At 41.7% G+C, this 19798-nt stretch overlaps 1 protein-coding gene across 6 annotated transcripts in view; it reads left to right on the plus strand.

Moving 5' to 3' along the window:
- The window catches only part of WDR37 (WD repeat domain 37), a 58453-nt gene that overhangs the window by 16749 nt on the left and 21906 nt on the right, over window positions 1-19798 (plus strand). For 4 of the 6 annotated variants that reach the window (XM_053410062.1, XM_053410059.1, XM_053410058.1 and 1 more), the window contains 7 exons: window positions 344-427; window positions 6359-6494; window positions 8794-8865; window positions 10108-10152; window positions 11961-12037; window positions 13322-13559; window positions 15119-15260. In XM_053410062.1, the coding sequence (XP_053266037.1) occupies window positions 344-427; window positions 6359-6494; window positions 8794-8865; window positions 10108-10152; window positions 11961-12037; window positions 13322-13559; window positions 15119-15260 (794 nt within the window). The remainder of the gene's footprint in view (window positions 1-343; window positions 428-6358; window positions 6495-8793; window positions 8866-10107; window positions 10153-11960; window positions 12038-13321; window positions 13560-15118; window positions 15261-19798) is intronic. The other 2 variants (XM_053410063.1, XM_053410061.1) reach the window with 1 other exon arrangement.

Here is a 19798-nt window from a genome sequence, read left to right on the forward strand (position 1 = left end):
AAAAGTTGGTAATCGATCAGATGTAATTTGCATGTGCAAACCTATGAGAAAATGCCGAGATGCTTAAATTTGATAATGAATTGTGTTTAGTGTTCATTTTCAGTTTAATTTTCATTTTTATTTGTCTTTCTACATAGTTCGCAATGTCAGTATGAATGTTGTGGGATGTAAATATCTCCTCCATTTTGCATTAATGTATTATTAATCTATTAAATACGAACAGCAGTTCACTTTCTTAAATAGTCATTAAAATAAAGACATTTACTATTAAGTGTGTGTGTTATAAATTGTTTTTCTTTTAAAGAAAGTGCTGAATACTTATCTCTTCTTACTTGCTATGTAGCGCTCAAATTCTTTCCCAGGCAAATCAGGTGGACCTCGCAACTTCAACGTGGGAAGCTGGGAAATATGGGGTGGAGACTCCTGGGTAACTGCTTTGCTTCCCAGTGTGCTAGTATGCATGCCCAGCTAAACAGTAGTGAGCGGTGGAACATGCAGAATGCCATCTTAACCAGTTTTCTTCTATGGATATCATATCTGTCAACTGTGCCCTCTTGGAGGACCTAGTGCCATCCTTAACAATTTCTTGCTTTTGCTTTTGGATACTAATTGATGAGGTCAGAATCTGAAAACCAAAAGCAGCTTTCCCCTCATCACATTCCTTTGCTACATTTGATGAAGGTGTTAGCACCAGTCTGGATTAATACAAACTGACGAGTTCATCCCAGTTAAAGCAAACTAGGACATTACTTTCTTTATTAAACTGAATAAATTTGGTATAATTCTCCACACTGCTTTTCTTGGTTTTTAGGGGTTTTGTAGCCAGTGGGTGGGTGGGGAGCTTATCAAGTGTACCTAGGATTCAGCATATGCTGTATTGCAGAGAATAAGTAGCAAAAAGACTGGTGTTTATTTTCTTATGAAGATGCTGCAGAAAATCTTGGGCTACTTAGTAAAGGACTAATTCAGGACTGCTGCAGCTGGAACTAAAATCAAGCAGAGTTCAAAACCTCACAATAGCTCATATGCAATGTATTAAGCAGCGAGAATAACATTAACGAATGGAAAATTATAAAAGATATAGTCTTTTCCTTGGACATTCCTTTAAGAAGATTTTATCTTTTAATGACTGTGAAGTTTATTTAAGCAAATGTGTACCCTACTCTTTTTTGTGTGATAGCAACACAGAAAACGCAATTGTGTAATCGAGTCCTCACTACATAAGCCAGGACATGCAGCAGCTTAGTTCATTTGTAAGGACCTCTTCTGCTCCTGCATCATTTGAGTGGGGGGTAGAAAAGCCCAAGAAAGTGCAGAAAGTTCAGTGCTGACTTTTGCATCCTGGCTTGTTTGGAAGCTACAAGCCATAGTTCCCAGCTTGCATGCAATGGGAACTTGCAGTGTTCTGGTTTCCTTCCCTGCTGGTGTGAAGGAAGAAGCCAAGGGGCTGCATGTGCGTATATAAGGTTTAGGCATTTTCTGGCTTAATAAGCCATGCCTTAATTACATAAGCTGGACATTGAGTGCAACTTGTTTCTAGGTAACACTCACATCATAATAGATTCTTCTTGCCCTAACATGCCAGGTGGGAGAATCTGCATTAGATTGTTTCTGTTCTAGGCATTATCTCAACAGTTCATGGGGTTTCTATCCTGTCAGTGATGCAGAACTTTTCTCTAGAAGCAATCTCACCAGCGCTGGCAAAAGGCACCTTAATCTCAAATACAATCTCCAAAACATGGGGGGCGGGGGATTTTATTTTATTTTTTTCTGCTCAAGGGCCACATAGCACTGCAAGCAAACACTCTGGGAGCTGCTTCCCCAAAGCAGATGGGGCTGAAGTAAAAAGTAGAAGCTTCAACCGATACCTGTGCAGGCAGTTACAGACCCCATAATGCAGTGGAAAGGGAGATATATTAATCCACAGTACAGTGATGGGCAGGAAGATTTAAATGACATTCTCGGCTCGTTGCCACGATGGGGATAACAGGGGAAAGGCATGCCAGCCAAAGACACTTATGGCAGCAGTGGGACTAGGATGAGTTGGTTCCCCCTTCGCAAGCACTGCTGATTGCTACTGAAGATCCCATAAGAGCCGCAGCTAGAACTGCTCTTCACCTAATATTCCACATGATTCATTATTTTATTTTGCTCCCACCGCTATAGATGCCACCTCTGCCATAATCGGGATGGCTCAACCATTCCCTCTCTTGTCCCATCTGTCTGCATGAGTACCAAGCCCATTACTAACTGGCAGGCAGCTATAGTACATCCCATGCTACTAAACGGGAAGCCTGCCTAGCAACTGACTAACTTGCACTTCATAGAAGTGTGCTGTGGCCTTGGGCCAGTTCTGCAGTGCTTGGGAGCGATAATGTCCTGCTCCACTGACACCTGGGTGGGGCATACAGCAGCATAAGTAGTAAGAAATGATTGCTAATCAATACGCTGGGTGGTCTGGGAGAAGGAAACGGACATCTATGCTTGGAACATGATTGCCATGCACAACAGATATGGAAACAAATGGGAATACATGCGCTTCCTGAGGCTAGCAGCCGTTAGAACAACGGCTGGTGGCATGTGAGTAACAGGGTAGGTTTGCAGGAAAGCAAAGGGCAGGATCCTCAGGCAAGTAGTATCAATTGGAGATAGACCCTACCCATTCTATGAGGATCTGCAATCATCCCAATACTGTACCAGGTTTTTGTTTCTTTCTTTTGGTTGTACTTCATTTTAATGGATCGGATTTGAAAATAAATTGCCTTTCTAGCTTAACATACTTTCCATATCCGTAACAGATTTGCAGAATTCTGTAGAGTAGGGCAGGAGGACTTTCCCAACTGAAATAAAGCAGCCAAAAAGGCAGGAAGAAATAATGTAAATGTCCCCCCCCCCCAAAAAAAAATAACACGCTGTGAGGTTATATGTATGCTTGAGTACTTTTGCTTCTTAGGATTCAAAAGCATTAGAATATTTAGTTTCCTCAGAAGTTTAAAGAACTTAAGAAACCTTCCCATAATTCATTTCCTTCTGTGAGGTGAGGTGGGTGCAAGAGCCTAGTTGGACTCTTCCCCACTTCTTATTTAACAGTTGAGAGGTATCGGAGTCCTGTTGCTGTAATTCTACTGTTCCACTTCTCATGCGTAACTCCATTTTGTTTGAAGACATTTATTAAGTCTGACAACTGCATTTTAATACTGCCTTGAAAATTTTATGATTAATTCCACACTATGGTTCAAGTACTAATCTTTACCTAGTTCTGCAAGAATTAACCTGTTTCCTTTTCAATGCATCCATAGTAATTATTGCTTCTACTTGCTTTGAAACAATTCTGCTCATTAACCACTTAATTATGATTCCATCTAGGTCTCATTTCATCATTATAAAGATTAATAAAGAGGGGGAAAATGGAATACTTTCACTACCAATAGTCTTCTTCTAGTCCTTCCTGTTTTCTTTCCCCCCTGAATTTAATTTAGTATATGGTTAGAACATCTTTTTCTTTTGTTTTTTAATCACTGAACAAGCCTAGGGCCTTATTTGTAATAACAGAATTGGAAATAATCGACCCCCCCCCGGTTTGCTTACAAGATGGTACATGTTGCATCCAGGATTTTGGCTTAACTAGACTCTGATTACCAAATACTTTATATAACTACTTGTAATTTTAAGACTGCTTCTGGAGTTCTTATTTTTTTTTAATTAAAAAGTTTAATATAGTAGCCTCCCATCATGCATTTTAATTCTCTTAATTATTTTAATAATCTGAAATAGTTAAGAAGGCATATATACATAATAAATAGTATATACACTTCCCTGATGGTAGGTTTCATTGAACTCTGGCTTAGACATGGATAGAACTGGCTGCACTGTAAATTTCCTGTTGAGGAAAATACATGAGTGTAGCAATAAACAAACCTATGCTCAGAAGGGAGCTCACCTCTTTGAATATATTATATCCTCAGTAAGGAGTCCAACTTTCCAAGTATACTGGAATAACTCACATGTTTTGAAACACTTGCTTCTTTCTGTTTGAAAACAGCTCTTAGAAATGCACCTAAAAACATTGACCTAGTTTGCATGTAATGCTAAGCTAAACCATGGTTTAGCGCAACAGTGGAGGCTTCTTTTAAATATAGAAGATCCCAGAATGGTTCAGATAACCCCCCCCCCAAATAATACGCAATAAAACAGAACTAGATCAAACAACCCCCCACAAAAATCAGCAGGTTAAATAATTCATGGGGGAGCCTATACAGCATATAGTTGAAGCTATGTATATGATGCTCTTTGCTGCACTGTTGCTAGAAGCCACTGTGCAGGTGTTGTGTCCACAGTGTGTGAATGAGAAAAGGAGGTAGGCTGCACCAGGTGAGGTGCTTCCCTTCTTAGCTTCCCTCTCCACTTCTCTCAGTGGTCTGACAGTGCAGTCAGCCTGCCTACTTACCCTCCATTGGAAGCAAGTGCCCACTCTTGCCCGTCGATTGTGCTCCTGCTCCCAGCTAAATTCTGCACTGCTCAGGCTGTGTCCAGTTCTGGGAGCAACATTTTAAGGAGGGCACTGCACAGAGAAGGAAGATCAGGATGGTGAGAGATCAGGAAACCTAAGTCCTATGAAATACTTTCCAGTGTAAAGCACTGGGTATGTTTCCTCCCGAAAGCTGACATCTTGAGTAGATATTGCTATTTATTTTGGAAAACCAAGCCTGCTTCCTATCCCTGCTTTGCAGCAGGTGTAGTTTGTTGGTGGGGAATATTAGAAGTATTATTGTAACATAAACCAACCTTTTTAGACATCAGAGACTTCAATCGGCATCATGGGATTTTCATTTAGGCTTTTATCTTCTGCCGGGGTACTGAACACCCTTAAAACTTTTCGCAAAATCATTAGTTTTAATGTGCATGGGTGCAAAAGTAGGGTCTGTAAGTACATCTCGCCATCAAACCCCAGCGTGCTATCCTTCACATCTCCTCTGCCACAGCCCCTTCATCAGCACCCCATTCATCCCTAACTCTGCTCCATATAAGTTCCCTTCCCCGTATGTCACTGAGGACCTCCCAAAGTCCTCTTGCTTGTCAAAGCAGCTGCCACTCCCTCCCATTCTGTCAGTCACATCCTTGTCCAGGTCTTCTCCCTAACCCATTCCTCTCTCCCTTAGCTGCAAACACAAGCAGACCTGCACATTTGACACACGCCACACTTCTTGAAGCCTGCTCTGTGGGTTTAAATTAACTCCAGGAGAGTCTGATGCTGTGCTGCTATGCAGGGGCAGCCATTGGTGGACCAGCCTTTGTATCTTGGGGGGCATTGCTTCCTGACCCTGAATTATGGTTCAGCAACTCCTGTGAAAAGTGGTTGGGGAGCTGCAGGCGATGCTAGGAACCTTTTAAAAGGGTATGACAAAGTCCCTAGGCCTCTGGTCCAATACATATTTCTGTACTTTCCTTTCTGTCTCCTGTGGCTTCTTCTACCTCTGACCTGAACTCCCAGCATTTACCAAAACCAAGACACATAATTATGCGTTTAAGCACATAGCTCTTTCTTTGATACAAATAGTACCAAAAATTCTCTGCCCACAGGTTGGGGGTGGGTGGGGTGGTGAACTATTATTTCCTTTTTTCTTCTTCACTGTTTTTTAATGTAGCAATTGAAATTCAAAAAAGTTTTTCACCATTCCCCCCCCCCCCAAGGCATTTAATCAGAACAGGCAAGCAGAGGGATTCATCTCTAAACATTAGTTGCTTCCCTCCCCCCCACCTAGTTTTCTCTTGTGTTGTCAATTTTTCCTTTTTGTTTTGTTTCTTGGGAAGGATGTTTCATTAACATGCAAAAGGAACTGGGCTGTGCTTCCAGGTTAATTGTTATTTCCAGTGTACTGTTAAAACCAGCTGATTTATCTCTTTATTTTGCCATTTCAAATGGCTCTTGGCTTTAGATCTTTACACAGCTCTTTCCTTCTCCCGCACCTTACCCATTTTTGGCCAGCTGAATTTAAGAAACAGACTTGTATGGCATATATAAAACATAGACGGAAGAAAAGCTAAGTGCTCCTCAGATTATACCGACCTGTTTATCAGGAGAGATGAAAGGAAAATCTGAGAGTTTGCTGCATTATGACCTCCTAAAATGCTTACACTGGGCCAAATTCTGCTCTGGCGCGCACAGTACAGTGTCCTGATTTGACACAGGACAAATTTGGTCCCATTATTTTTTAGGAGAGAACATCCTAGAGCTTATGCATCCATAAAATGTGCTACAGTTAAATGTATTAATGGCTTTTATGTTGTGCATTTGTGAGCCAGATAGTAAACAATTGTACATCTCTTCTTGTCTCATATCTACTCTTGCTCTCCTTAGATTGTATCTAGTTTCAAAACTACAACGTCTAGAGCCATTTGCCAGCTGGTGAAAGAGTATATTGGTCATCGGGATGGGATTTGGGATGTCAGTGTCACGAAAACTCAGCCATTGGTCCTGGGGACAGCATCTGCTGGTAATACTCTTTATTTTTTGTCTCCATTGCTATTTATGAGGGTGTACTATCTTAAAGGGTGCACTAAACAAAACATGGCCAACTAATGACCCATGGGTGGCTTCAGATCCTGCACCATATTTAGACCCTTAGCCTTGCCTATGTCAGATACAAAACAGGATGTTTGTGATTCAGAGGGTTGCCTATTGGATTCTTTAGTTGGTGGGACCAGATCTTCTCCAACCAAACTGTACACATGTGGAGAAACTCTCACCGCCACCCTAGCTTTGGTCCCCACCCCCAAAGACTGAAAGAGACCGCTCTCATTACTCTAAGCCAGTGTTTCCCAAACTTGGGTCTCCAGCTGTTTTTGGACTACAGTGCCCAGTATCCCTGACCACTGGTCCTGCTAGCTAGGAATGATGGGAGTTGTAGTCCAAAAACAGCTGGAGACCCAAGTTTGGGAAACACTGTTCCAAATCAGGGCATGCTTTCAGACCAGCATTTGACTTGTGTGTTAATCAAATCCTAGATAGGGCCCCATTATGGTTTTGATCTCAGTTTTTTTGTTGTTGTTGCATTTATACTTTCTTGTTTTGCTATTCATCTCTCTTAAGTGTGGTTTTACTGAGAACATTTACACAAAAAGTAAAGGTAGCTGCTTTGCCCCATTTTAAAAATCTGTATTTATTTTACATTCTGACACCCCACCTTTCTTCCATCATGCAACCCAGGGTAGCAAGCAGCGCCATTCCCAGGAGGTCTCCCATCCAGGCACTAACCAGACTCAGACCTGCTTAGCTTCAGCAAGGTGGTGGCCTCAAGTGACTTCAAGTCATACCCTGGGACAGTATCTTTATTAGGCTAAGCAAAATGTCACAAAAATAGTGTACCTCAGGCTTTAAGAGGGAACAGTAGGAAGAGGTAGTGGACATCTAAATGCAGATGCCATGCAGGTGTCAGGTTCCTCTTGTTACATTCTCTTCTTTATTTTTTCCCTTTCAGGTTTGTCTTTCACCTCCTTTTCTTTGCCTACCCACTAATGACCCCAAAACCAAACTTTAGAAATATGACCTAATTTCTGTTATCCGTTTTAAGACTTATCTGTGCTTCCATTGCTGAAAGAGTATCCTGCTAAGGACACTTCTTGTATTGGGACTAGTGATAATCCCATAGAATTTGAAATATGCTGGCAGCTATTTGAACCAGGGGCCGTAAACGTGCATATAATGGCAAGATAACTTTTTATCTTTGAAAGAGAGGATAAATGAGGAATCTGAGATACGCCAGCACCATCTGCTGGACATCAGAGAGAGCAGGAGGGTATGATTCAGAGAAATTGGAGACCTGCACTGGTCAAGAATGTACAGTCATACCTCGGGTTACAGATGCTTCAGCTTGCGCGTTTTCGGGTTACAGACACGCCGAAACCCGGAAGTACCAGAATGGGTTACTTCTGGGTTTCGGCGTGTGTGCACTTTGCACATGCACAGAAGCGCTGAATTGCAACCCGCGCGTACGCAGACGTGCCGCTGCGGGTTGCGAATGTGCCTCCTGCACGGATCACGTTCGCAACCTGAGCGTCCACTGTACAGCTAACTTCCTCGCCAACACCTCCAAATTCACTAAGGCTGCCTCAGGCATGCATGCTCATCGCTTGATGACTGCAGAATTGGGTGGTGGTTCAGGCCTTTCTCACTTGTTTTCTCCCCCCCGCCTTTATCCCCCATGAGCAGGGGGTGGGGGAAACATCCCCTTCCTCTTCCACATGCCCCCTTTACCATACTTGCAGCCTTCTAGCGTCCCAGACATTGGGGAATGAACGTCTGCAGCAGGGATCCTGCTGTACTTGAGTAGGCTTTCTGTGTAATTGGAAACCCCGAGTAGGGCTTTTCATGTGTGAATAAGCCAACATAGGTAGAACAGCACAGGGAAGTTAGGTCACTTCAAAATCAGTGTTTTTCTGTGCAGCCAGTAGGCATTCTGCTGTGAGTATTGAGGCAAGGAGAAATCAAATAATGGGCATGAGTGTGTGAATGAGCCTGAACTACAAACTGCCTCCATTCACTGTAGAGGTTTTCTTCCTACTGAGAGCCACAGGAACAGGACTTCCCTGAAATGCATTTTCTCTGACTTATAACTGTATGTACAACTTCCAACGCCCTTTGTTGTCAAGCTCAGCATACAGGAGCATACTTTGCTAGCACGTGTCTCACTGGTAGCCGTATGCTTTGTTACCTGTCACTATAATTCTGCAAGGCCTCCATTGCCTAAATTAAAGCATTTTTCTTTCATTTTCCTTCCTTTTTAATTCTGACAGATCACACTGCTTTGCTTTGGAGCATAGAAACAGGGAAGTGCCTTGTGAAATACGGTGGGCATGCTGGATCAGGTAAGATGAAATCCCTGCTGTTAAACAGGAATGTCAGAAAAATAACTTTATGTATAATTTCTTCCTGCAATGGCATGTATAGTTGTATGGTTTTAGTATGCAAAAGCCACTGGGTTGAATCCAATTGTTCCCTTCTGCGAACTGAAGGAGTTCGATTTGCAGAAAAGTGTTTTGTATGGCAGAGGCTTCCACGAATTTCTGCCAATTTCCCCTTTCCCCATTGCATTCCTTTGTGCCACCTTTCACCATATTCTGTAGGCTTTCTCAACCCCCCCCAAGGAGATATTTTTGGGGAGAAGGATGAGGAACATTTCCTCCTCTTTCATGGGTGAAGGTGTCCCTTTGATGAATGTAAGTGCACCGTGGGATTCAACCTAGTTTCTTAAGATGGTTTGAATCAAAGAGAAGCATATTAATAAGTCAAAGGAAAAACTTGAAACGCAGTGGTTATAATTTGAACATTTCCATAAAATGCAATGGAGCAAGCAAGAAATAACAATATAAATGTTTGGTTGCTAAATGTGCTTTCAGATTTCAAACTTGCTAGTTGTTGTGTAACTCTATTGAAATTCTCACAATCAGATTTATTTTACCCATTACACAGACTGAGATGATAGAATTCTGAACAGAACCACTTCAGAATGCAAGTGGGAGACATCAGGTTTCTGAATGCTCCATGTAAAAAGGTCACTGCTTATAGTGAGCTAGTGCGCTCAGTCTATTTCCATTGATGTGCTAGCTAAATTGGATATGGGGAGTTCTTTTTTTTTTTTTTTTTGCATTTTTGCATGGGGGAATCATTTCCCCTCTTCTTCCCTTGCAGTGTAAAGCAGAAAAATCTGGAATTGTGCTAACTCAGTTTGCATAGTTTGTAGAATACCTCTTACTGGATCCGACAAGCACCATTCTTCTTGCTGGAAATCTTTGCTCTGGAATTTTCTACAAGAACATTCCTCACCATTAGTCCTCTTGCTTCTGGGATATCACTAGAATCACTGGAGTTCTATCTTTAAGTTATTCCTCACCCCACAATGACACTAGACACTGATCAAACTGCAAGCATATATTTTAACTCCTAGGTTAACGTACATCCCAGCCCTCCCACAAACCACTGAACAGATCTTAAATCACAGTGGAGGTCCAGATGTGCCCCCTGTCCCTAAGTTTAGGTACATGTACAGTGTGGACTTCCTGTGGATTGGTTGGTCATAATAATTGTGGTGTTGTTTTTCTTAAAAACAGTAAATTCCATAAAGTTTCATCCAACGGAACAAGTGGCTCTTACAGGTATGTCATTATCTTGGGCTCACAGAATAATATTCACAATACCCTTAAGAATGAATGGTCGTTTACCACTTGCTTCATGTGTGTGTTTGCTGATTACCTCTGTCAGGTTAGTACTGTATAGGAAGCTGCCTAATACCAAGTCGGACTATTCACATCCTAAGAGCAGCCCTGTTGGATAACACTAAAGGCCTATTTGACCCTGCAGCTTGTTCCCAGAGTGCCGAGAAGCCCACAAGCAGGGCATGAGGACAATAGCCCTTTCCAGTGCTTGTGATTTTGTAGGTAGCATATGGCTATCGTGACTATTAGCCATTGATGGCCTGGTCCTCCATGAATTTGTCTAATTCCATTTAAAGCCATCTAACTTGGTGGCTGTCACCATGTCTCATTGCAGCGAATCCCACAGTTTAGCTTTGTGCCATGTGAAGATGTATTGTCTTTCTCGAATCCCCCCTCCATTCCGCTTCATCAGTTCACCTAACTCATTGTTGTCTACTCTGCATGGAATATCGTCGGCTCTCTGGGTTACAAACAGAAATCTTTCTCCATCCTGCTTGGAGATGCCTGAGATTGAACCCAGGAATAAAAATGTGTGCTCTACCTCTGAGAATCTTCTCCAGAGCATTCTGTTGTCCTGACTCACTCACTTTAACAAGGTTTTATTTCTCTTTTCTTTGGCCATGCTCTATTTAAATATGCCTGTGTATGAGAGATGGGGTGCTTGCACTTTTATCTGTTGACTTAAATTAACTTTGGGGTCAAATAGGAATAGGCTGCAGAATTTTTAAAATTCTGTAATCTGTGTGTATTATAGGCATTTATAGGTCATCCCGAACCTTACCTTCTAAGGAGTGATGCAATTATTTTTTGGCTGCATAGACAACATAAAAATGTTTACAATGCCATTAAGGAGGAAGGGAAGGGATTTTGGAAGCTTTCCTGAACTTGCACATACATTAAAACTTGCATTGGAATGCAGCAACAAGGAAGACTGATACTGAGGAGGGGGTGAATTTTGTTTGTTTGTTTGTTTGTTTTTTATATCAAACTTGTATAGCCTCTTAACTGTAAATAAAACCTCGAAGTGGTTTACCAAAAAATCCTCTCAATAAGTGCAAATTATTTATATGTATGACTAGATGTTAAAATGTGTGTGTGTGTGTGTGTAGGTGTAAATTGAACATGCTAGCTTCATTCTCTTTGCTTAATTGAACATTGTATAGTCCCCAAATAATGAAACATTTAATTTAGGCTGAATGTTAACTAAGTGGTCAGCAGCAGTATTTGTTCAAAAGCAAGTAATATTTATGCATAAGTAACTTAGGCATTTGAGTTAAAATGGTAAAAATGTAATGACCTTAACTGTAATGATCCTCTTCGGTTTGAAGCAGTGAGAACAAGTTCAAGCTTTCCTTCTCCCACCTCTTACCTGGGTTCTTCAAACACCATTCAACCTTGATGTACAAACCAGCAAATTACAGTTTGAGCAAGCTAGTTTTGTAAACTAGGATCAAACCATCGTTTGAAACTTCAGTTAAAACTATTTGCCTGTTCATACATTACGGTAAACCGTGGTTTGAGGAAACCAAGAGGTTTTCCATCAAGGACGGGAGAAAAGGAAAGGGGACTGGTGGGACAAGAAACACTCTACCTCACAACTTGTAGAGAAACACTCTACCTCACAACTTGTAGAGAAACACTCTACCTCACAACTTGTTCCAAATCCTCTGCACCATAGTTTAGTGGATTGGGAGTGTGACATCTGAATTATCTACTATATTTCCATATTCTTTCAACTTTCTCTGCAGCTTCAGGAGATCAGACAGCTCATATCTGGAGGTACATGGTGCAGTTGCCCACACCTCAGCCTACCGCAGACTGTAATGTAAGTGATTTAACTGCAATTTGATGCTGGATATTGAAGAAAAGTTTTATGCTGCATTTTAAAACTTTGCAATAGTATATTAACCTATATCAGAATATGCACCTTTTAAAACAATTTGTGATTATTTCCCCCCCCCCCCCCACTTAGCATTTTGCTGATTACATTTTTCATTGCTGCTACATGTTTTTGGCGCAGCATCGTCTAGGTGGATTGTGTCATAAAGTCCTTCAGCCTCACCCTGCAGCTCTGCTCAGGTGGCTGTTAATTGATAGCTTCAGTGGAAGCTAGTTGGCATGTTATCTCTGCCATTAGAAACTCAGCATTAACCCTGCTAATAGGCACTGTTGATAATGCTCCCTTAGCATTCACAGCCACTCTGTAGTTCATTCACCATCTATGTTGCTTGCAGTCAGTTCCTCATGCAACAGAGGGGGACATGCACATCACTATACTACTGCAGGGCATGACGGTATGGAAACACTGTTTAATCAAGATTTGCATAAGATCTTCAAGGAAAATATATTGACAACACCAGGAGGGCCACAGCTTCCTCATACCTACTGCAGAAGACATTTTAAAAAACCCTACTGCTGATGTGTAAATTTATCTCAAAAGGCCCCAAACAAATTGACAATCTGAAAAGAGAGAATATTTTCATTTATTTACGTGGAAGTAAATATCACTCGAGGGACGCGGGTGGCGCTGTGGGTTAAACCACAGAGCCTAGGACTTGCAGATCAGAAGGTGGGCAGTTCGAATCCCCACGACGGGGTGAACTCCTGTTGCTTGGTCCCTGTCAACCTAGCAGTTCGAAAGCACATCAAAGTGCAAGTAGATAAATAGGTACCGCTCCAGTGGGAAGGTAAATGGTGTTTCCATGTGCTGCTCTGGTTCACCAGAAGTGGCTTAGTCATGCTGGCTACATGACCTGGAAGCTGTATGCTGGCTCCCCCTAATGGTCAGGGGTCCCTTTACCTTTAAATATCACTCATCATTGAACTTTACTTCCTATATCCCATGTCTTCTTCAAGTATCTCCTCCTCTTTTGTTGTTGAGACTATGCTAATAGGGACACTCTCAACAGCTCAGCTACCCTTTGCCTCATGGAATCCGACTCACTAGCTGTCTCCCAGATTACCTGCTTTGGGCATTATATTGCACAGTGGGGATCCCGATAGCAGAAACCCTTGTGTTTGTGATAGATTAATCCCACATTAAGGATCATGGAAGCCACATTCAACTTGGGCAGTTTTAATACATGTTAAATATTTTCAAAATTAACAGCAAATGTCTGGAGAAGATGAAGTTGAGTTCTCTGATAAAGATGAACCTGAAGGAGATGGAGATGGTTCTAGTGATTGTCCCACCATCCGAGCTCCTTTAACTTTCCTAAAAAGCCACCAAGGTGTAGTCATAGCAGCTGATTGGCTAGTTGGAGGGAAGCAAGCTGTGACAGCTTCATGGGATAGAACAGCAAACCTGTATGATGTGGAGACATCTGAACTGGTGCACTCTCTGACAGGTACCTCTTTGTGTGGAAGTTTCATTTTTGTCCATTTGTTTCAGAGGCTGATTGTGGGTTCTAGGCTGCCACTGTTAATGTAGCGCTTAGAAATTCAGACTTCCTGGCAAGGAAGAGTAACCTCCATTGTTTTATTATGAATGTGATTCCTCTGTACTCTGTGTTGCCCCATTTCTTTTTTGAACTTCCATGTTTCTCTTCTCCCAAAGGGTCAGTGTGCAATCTGAAAACAGACTTCCAAGGGATGGAGTAGAATATATTTCTAGCACTTTAACTGTTTACAAAGGGGTTGCTTTTCTGTTGTGATCTGGCAGTTTAGTTGCCTTTAATAACAGATATGTGAAGCAGAAATGGCCAGATTGTTGCTTTATTCATACAAAATGTATATCAGTTAAAATTTTTAAATGAGATCTTTGTCACAAAACATGGGCCAAGATGACCATTCTGCTTATCTGGCTTTCTCCTATAGCTATTTTCCACCTGCTATACTAGCCACAGAAGCTTAATATATCATGGATTATCATCAGATATGCAACCAAAGCCTTCAATTAACTAGACATAAGAAATGAAACGTGTAATGTGGTTACGATTATTGGACCAGTTTCTGCCCAGTGAAGAGTTTTGTGGAATTTGGTTCAGTTTTAATTAAGAGGTTCTTTCCTACATATGGTCATATCACCAAGTTACCTAGGTGGGGTTTTTTTCCGCCACTTTCACCCTATAGACCAGTGAAATCTAGATTGTTTTTCCTAAACTATTTTGTGTCTGTAGGCACTGGGTGTGGTATTAACTTGTGTGCAGCTGCTCTGTCGCCAGTGGCAAGCTAGAATGTGGCAGTTGTGTGTTAATTAGTAGGAGATTAAACTGCAGTGTGTACCTAAAGTAGAGGGATGAACTAGATGATTTGTGGCTCCTTGCAGCCCTATGATTTTGCAGCTCTAAGCATAGGCCTTAAATTTTATATTCAGTCAATGTAAACAGCTGCTGCAAGTCAGCTTTGACGACAATTTGTCTAAGCCACAAAGAACTCAACATGCAAAGAGCAGACGAACTTCTCTGACATTTCTGGTCACAGCTTTTCAACAATGTGGGCAAGTCAGGCACTACTTTAGATGCAGAATTTTCTAGTGCATCTGCCTCAAACACGAACCCTGCACTTTTGAAGAAGGCACACCAAGATAGTTTAGCAGGTTGTTGGCCAGGTGATATTTCCCCGTGCAGAGTACCTCCTTGCCCTTCTTATCTCTGCATGGGTAATCAAAGAGTCAGGCTGTCTATTTTTGTTGAGGTGCTTAGCAGATCTTTGTAGAGTAAACTGCATTCAGTATTGCCGAGGAATGGTAAAATGTTGGATCTATATGCTCTTAAATGCATTCCTTTAGATAAATGAGAAGTCTAATCTATGTTAGCGAGGATCTGGGGTAGGTAGTAAAATTCTAACCCACCTTTTTGCCACCAAAGCATAAGAATTGTGTGTCTGATGTTTTTCCTCCCCAGTGTTTGTGGAATTGAAAGCTCATGCATTCTCAATGCCTTAATATTTTCATCTGTGGTTGTAGGACACGACCAAGAACTTACACATTGTTGCACGCATCCCACCCAACGTCTTGTGGTGACCTCCTCACGAGACACGACTTTCCGCCTGTGGGATTTCAGAGACCCTTCTATCCATTCTGTGAATGTCTTTCAGGGCCATACAGAGTAAGTGACAGCAGTTTCTTAAAGTTTTTAAACGGGAGGCTGGTTGCGTTGGGCTACTTGTACAAGATACTTACTTTCTTTTTTAAATTTATTTTTATTATTTTTCCAGATTATTTCAAATCGAACCGAAAATCAGGTTTCCCTCTCCTGTTGCAAACATATGTCCATCATTTCTTCCCATAGCTGTATCATTTCTTATTCAGTATCCAGTTGTCATCCTTCACTTGCCATTAAGCCATTCTTCCAGCTTTTTCCTCCTTACAAACAAGACCTGTGTTATGTCTTATAAATATAAAATCTAGTTCATGTGTGTAGTGCTTCATATATATTTTTGTTCCAGATCTGGTATTCTGAGAGAGTTACTATCCTCCATTGTTCAGTTCTTTGCAGTGTTTATCTGGATGAACTTGTACCAAATACTTTCAGGTTTTAACAGTAATCATTTTGAGATGTTCTCTTATCAAAACTCTTTTCTCCCACCCCAATTAAAACTTTGTTAGTGTCAAGGAGAATTAAGATAAGATACCCATCTTCTTATTGCAGAGAATGAGACTTCAAGAGGCTGCATTAAAAAACTGTAGCTATGCTGCATTATGGAAAAGGTTAGCACCATTAGACAATGGGCTGGTTTTCCAACAGCAGCGCCATTGCACCTTGAAGGCTGCTGGAAAAGTCCTGCCACCCCAGGACAGGGGTGAGGAACCTGCGGCCATCTCCATTGGGGATGTTGGAGCAGCCCTGTTCTTCTAGCACAGAACTTGGGAACCTGTGGCTCTTCAGATGTTGTTGGACTGTGACTCTTAATAGTTTCAGCCAGCATGGCCTGTGGTCATGGACGATGGCAGTTGCAGATGAACAACATCTGGAGGTCCATCAGTTTTCAATTCCTGGCCTAGGGCCAGTGTTATAGCAGAAGGATTTAACAGAAGGTTTAGTAGAGACTAGGGGTGTCAGCACCTGCTAGCTGCATTGCTGCACTTGGCAGAGAAACACTCCAGACAGCCAGCCATAAATTCCTTTCTTTATTTGCTTCCGACAAGATTACATGCAGAACAAACAAAGCGACCCGTCTCCCATGACGCGTTGCTCTAACTACTTTCTCTTTTCCCTCTCTCTCGAGACCAACAGAGCCAACGGCTCAGCCCCTTCCGTTTCCCCCTGTGACGTGGATCCCCCTCTCTCTGAAGCACCCCTTCCTCCCCAGACTCACTATCCTCTTCTCTGTCTTCTGAGGAGGACTCAGTACTGAACAGTGGAGATTGTTCCCTGTATCCTCTAATTCTTTCCTCCCTTGCTGCCTGCAGTTCCCTGACAAGGGATTCTCATATGATCTTGTTTCAAGTATTTATATTATGCTTTTCATTTAAAAAGATTGCACAGCACTTTACAAAACCAAATACAGTATACAGTGGTACCTCGGGTTACACACGCTTCAGGTTACATACACTTCAGGTTACAGACTCCACTAACCCAGAAATAGTACCTCGGGTTAAGAACTTTGCTTCAGGATGAGAACAGAAATCGTGCAGCAGCAGCGCGAGGCCCCCTTAGAAAGTGGTGCTTCAGGTTAAGAACGGACCTCTGGAACAAAGTACTTAACCCGAGGTACCACTGTATAAAACATCAAAATCAACAAAATAGGATTCTCCTCAATATACCATCCCCTCACTCAATCCCAGACTTGTGCTGTAGTAGGGATTTCTGGACTCCTTTAAAGGTCAAATGGTGTTTTCCTAGGTCAGCTGCCATAATCTGCTGATGAGTGCTTATCCTGGATTTTGGCAGTCCCTCAGATAGAGGCAACGGGGACAGATCAACATGAGTCTACTCAATTTCCGGGGGATAGTGTGGCAATCTTAAAGTTGCAGCGTGTGCTGCGACTTAGGTCCAGGTTACCATGTAGCAAGCAGTCATAAGCATATTAAGAATTTTTTTTTGAAAATCATAATGATCCTCCCCAAATAAAAAAAGAGGAAAGTGTTGGAACCGCTCAGATTTCAGCTGGAAGATACTATCAAAACAAGGAGCACATGATATGCAAAAGCCTTGCAATAATTATTCACAGTAGTAGCAACAAAGGATTGAGGTTAAATGTCAGGTGAGTTACAATGGGGCGGTTGGCAGGAAGACTAGAAGTAAAGGCAGTAGAATCACATGCCCTGCAGTGTTCTTCAAAGTCCACGAAGGAGGTAATATTCAGAAGCATAAACCTTAGAAGTGTGGGATCCACCCATTGACTCTCAGCATGCCACAGGTCAGCACAAGTAATTGACTAATCTTATGTCCTGCTTTTCCTTTAGAGAGTTCAGATGAGCTTGCCTGGGTCTCCCACTGGTCTTCTATACAGGCACTGTACAAGTTGTAGCAAGAATATTACTTTGTGCAGGCTGCCTTAAAGAACTGGTGCTGAAAGATCTGCAGTAATTACCTTTTTGATTTTAGGCTCAATTCAAAGGGCTGTTTTTGACCCTACACAGCTTAGTTTTCATTTGGAGAGTATGTGGAAGACAGCCCTGGGTTGCTTGACCCTTTAATTAGTTCTCTTTTTCTCTCCCATAAAAACCACACTCTCTTTTAAAGTGTGCTTGCAGTTGCAGATTAAATATACAGTGCAGGTGGATGTTTCTTAAATTGCTCTGACTGTTAATACTGTTCTCCTAACTGCCATAACTGTACCAACTGCCATAACTGCCACAGAGTGTATGACAGCTCTTGCAATTAACCTATTACATGTGCATTTTGGATGATAATATCCCACAGATCATGCCTATCAGCAGGAAGCTTCCTCCTGTATAATCCCCCCCCCCCAAATCTTAAGATTGTCCAGATAAATTCTCTCTGCAGTCCAAACTGTGGTGCCTGGCCATATGAGCAGGAGCCTTCTTGGTGGTGGTGCCCAACATACCTTCCCAGGAAGTTTCACCCAACTCCCCTGTCTTAATGACCTTCAAGTGACAGGTGGACACCTTGTTTCAACAAGCTTTTAACTGAACTGGGTTATGCGCTAGAGTCCTATATCCCTGTTAATTGTTTTTTATTTTGTACGTAATATATGATTGCATGTTCCTGTAAACTGTCAGACTTGCCGTAGAATGCCATTTAAGCTTACTGAATAATAATAAATAGTTTAAGCAATGAGAGGTGTCAACATTTCTAGGCATCTGCTTTAGATGAAAAAACTAGGCTTTCCCCCCCAACTGTAGCTTTTAGTGCTGCTTAAATTAAAAAACTGCTTTGTTAGCACTGTAATTAGCTCTGTAATTACCTTTCGGACAAATTGAATTCCATAATGGCAACTTTTGACACCAAGAAATAGAGGTGAACGCATTAAAAACAACCCCTTTCTCTCATAATTTTCTGTCTATTATCAGTCTATTAGCATCCCACAAATGTGCTAGAGTTTCCTAGCAGGTCTAGCCATAAGTAAGGAGCACTGCAGATCTCCATATACATAATTTCTTTTTCTTTTTAGTTAGCCACATCATCTAGCCAATGTGGATTTTTGCTTGTAGTGAGGGAGGCATCCACTGATCAGTGCTGAACATCCAACCCACAAGTCAGTTGTACAGTGGTTATCTGTAAAGTGGAGTTTGGGATAGTCAAATATAGCATTGGCCCTTATTTGGAAGGTCCGTCTGGGGTCAGTTTACTGTTTGATACTTTGGCAAGGGTCACCATGAGTATTGGGAAGGAGGATCATATCCTTGGTGTCAATGAAATGTCCCTTGTGCTCTGAGGTAGCTGGGGATCGTGAGCATCAAAGCATTATTTAGTACACTACAGACAATGTTGTTGATTGAGACCAGCATATGGTCCCAGAAGACTCCTTAACAGAACCTTAAGAACCTACAGAGAGTTGTCCTCTTTGCCTTGATTCTTCAGACCCAGTCTACCTTTGGTGAATTTCTGGAGAGCATGGACTTTAATCAGAAGACCATTGAAGACCTAGCCTCTTCAGCTGAAAGAACCAACAGTGGTTAGGGCATTTTCCTGAACTTGTGACAAGGATTCTAAAGCTCCGTTTCATTGTAAACATAGTTTTCCAGTTTTTGTGGTTTCTAAGGGGAATTCCTGTGTAAAACATAATCGAGAATACTCAATAAAAAAGGGGTTAGTATGTTAAGAGGTTGATAGGATTCCTGCATTGCAGGAGGTTGCACTTGATGACCCTTAGCGTCCCTTCCAACTCCACAATTCTATAATTTTGTGAATACTTCCATTAGTAGAAATGAAGTTTTATGCTAACAAGTATCTTTGTGCCTAACTTTCAAATTTATCAAAGCTCTCAAATTTATCAAAGTAGCATTGCCTACTTTAGCTTTGTGTGCTGTGAACACTATTCATGTCAGTGCTTTAAACTTCCTACCTAGGATATTCTACATGGCTTAGGAGAGGGACTGTGGGAGTAATGAGTTGTGTGCTGTGTGTACTGTCTTCAGAAACCACCCAGGTTAACTCTTTAAGGTTCTCTAGAAGTGCTAAAAACGAGATTTAGCATGTGAAGGTGGAAAATAACATTTGTACCAAAGACTCAAAAG

The sequence above is a fragment of the Podarcis raffonei genome, chromosome 12 (genome assembly GCF_027172205.1).
Source record: "Podarcis raffonei isolate rPodRaf1 chromosome 12, rPodRaf1.pri, whole genome shotgun sequence".
Classification (NCBI taxonomy): Eukaryota; Metazoa; Chordata; class Lepidosauria; order Squamata; family Lacertidae; genus Podarcis; species Podarcis raffonei.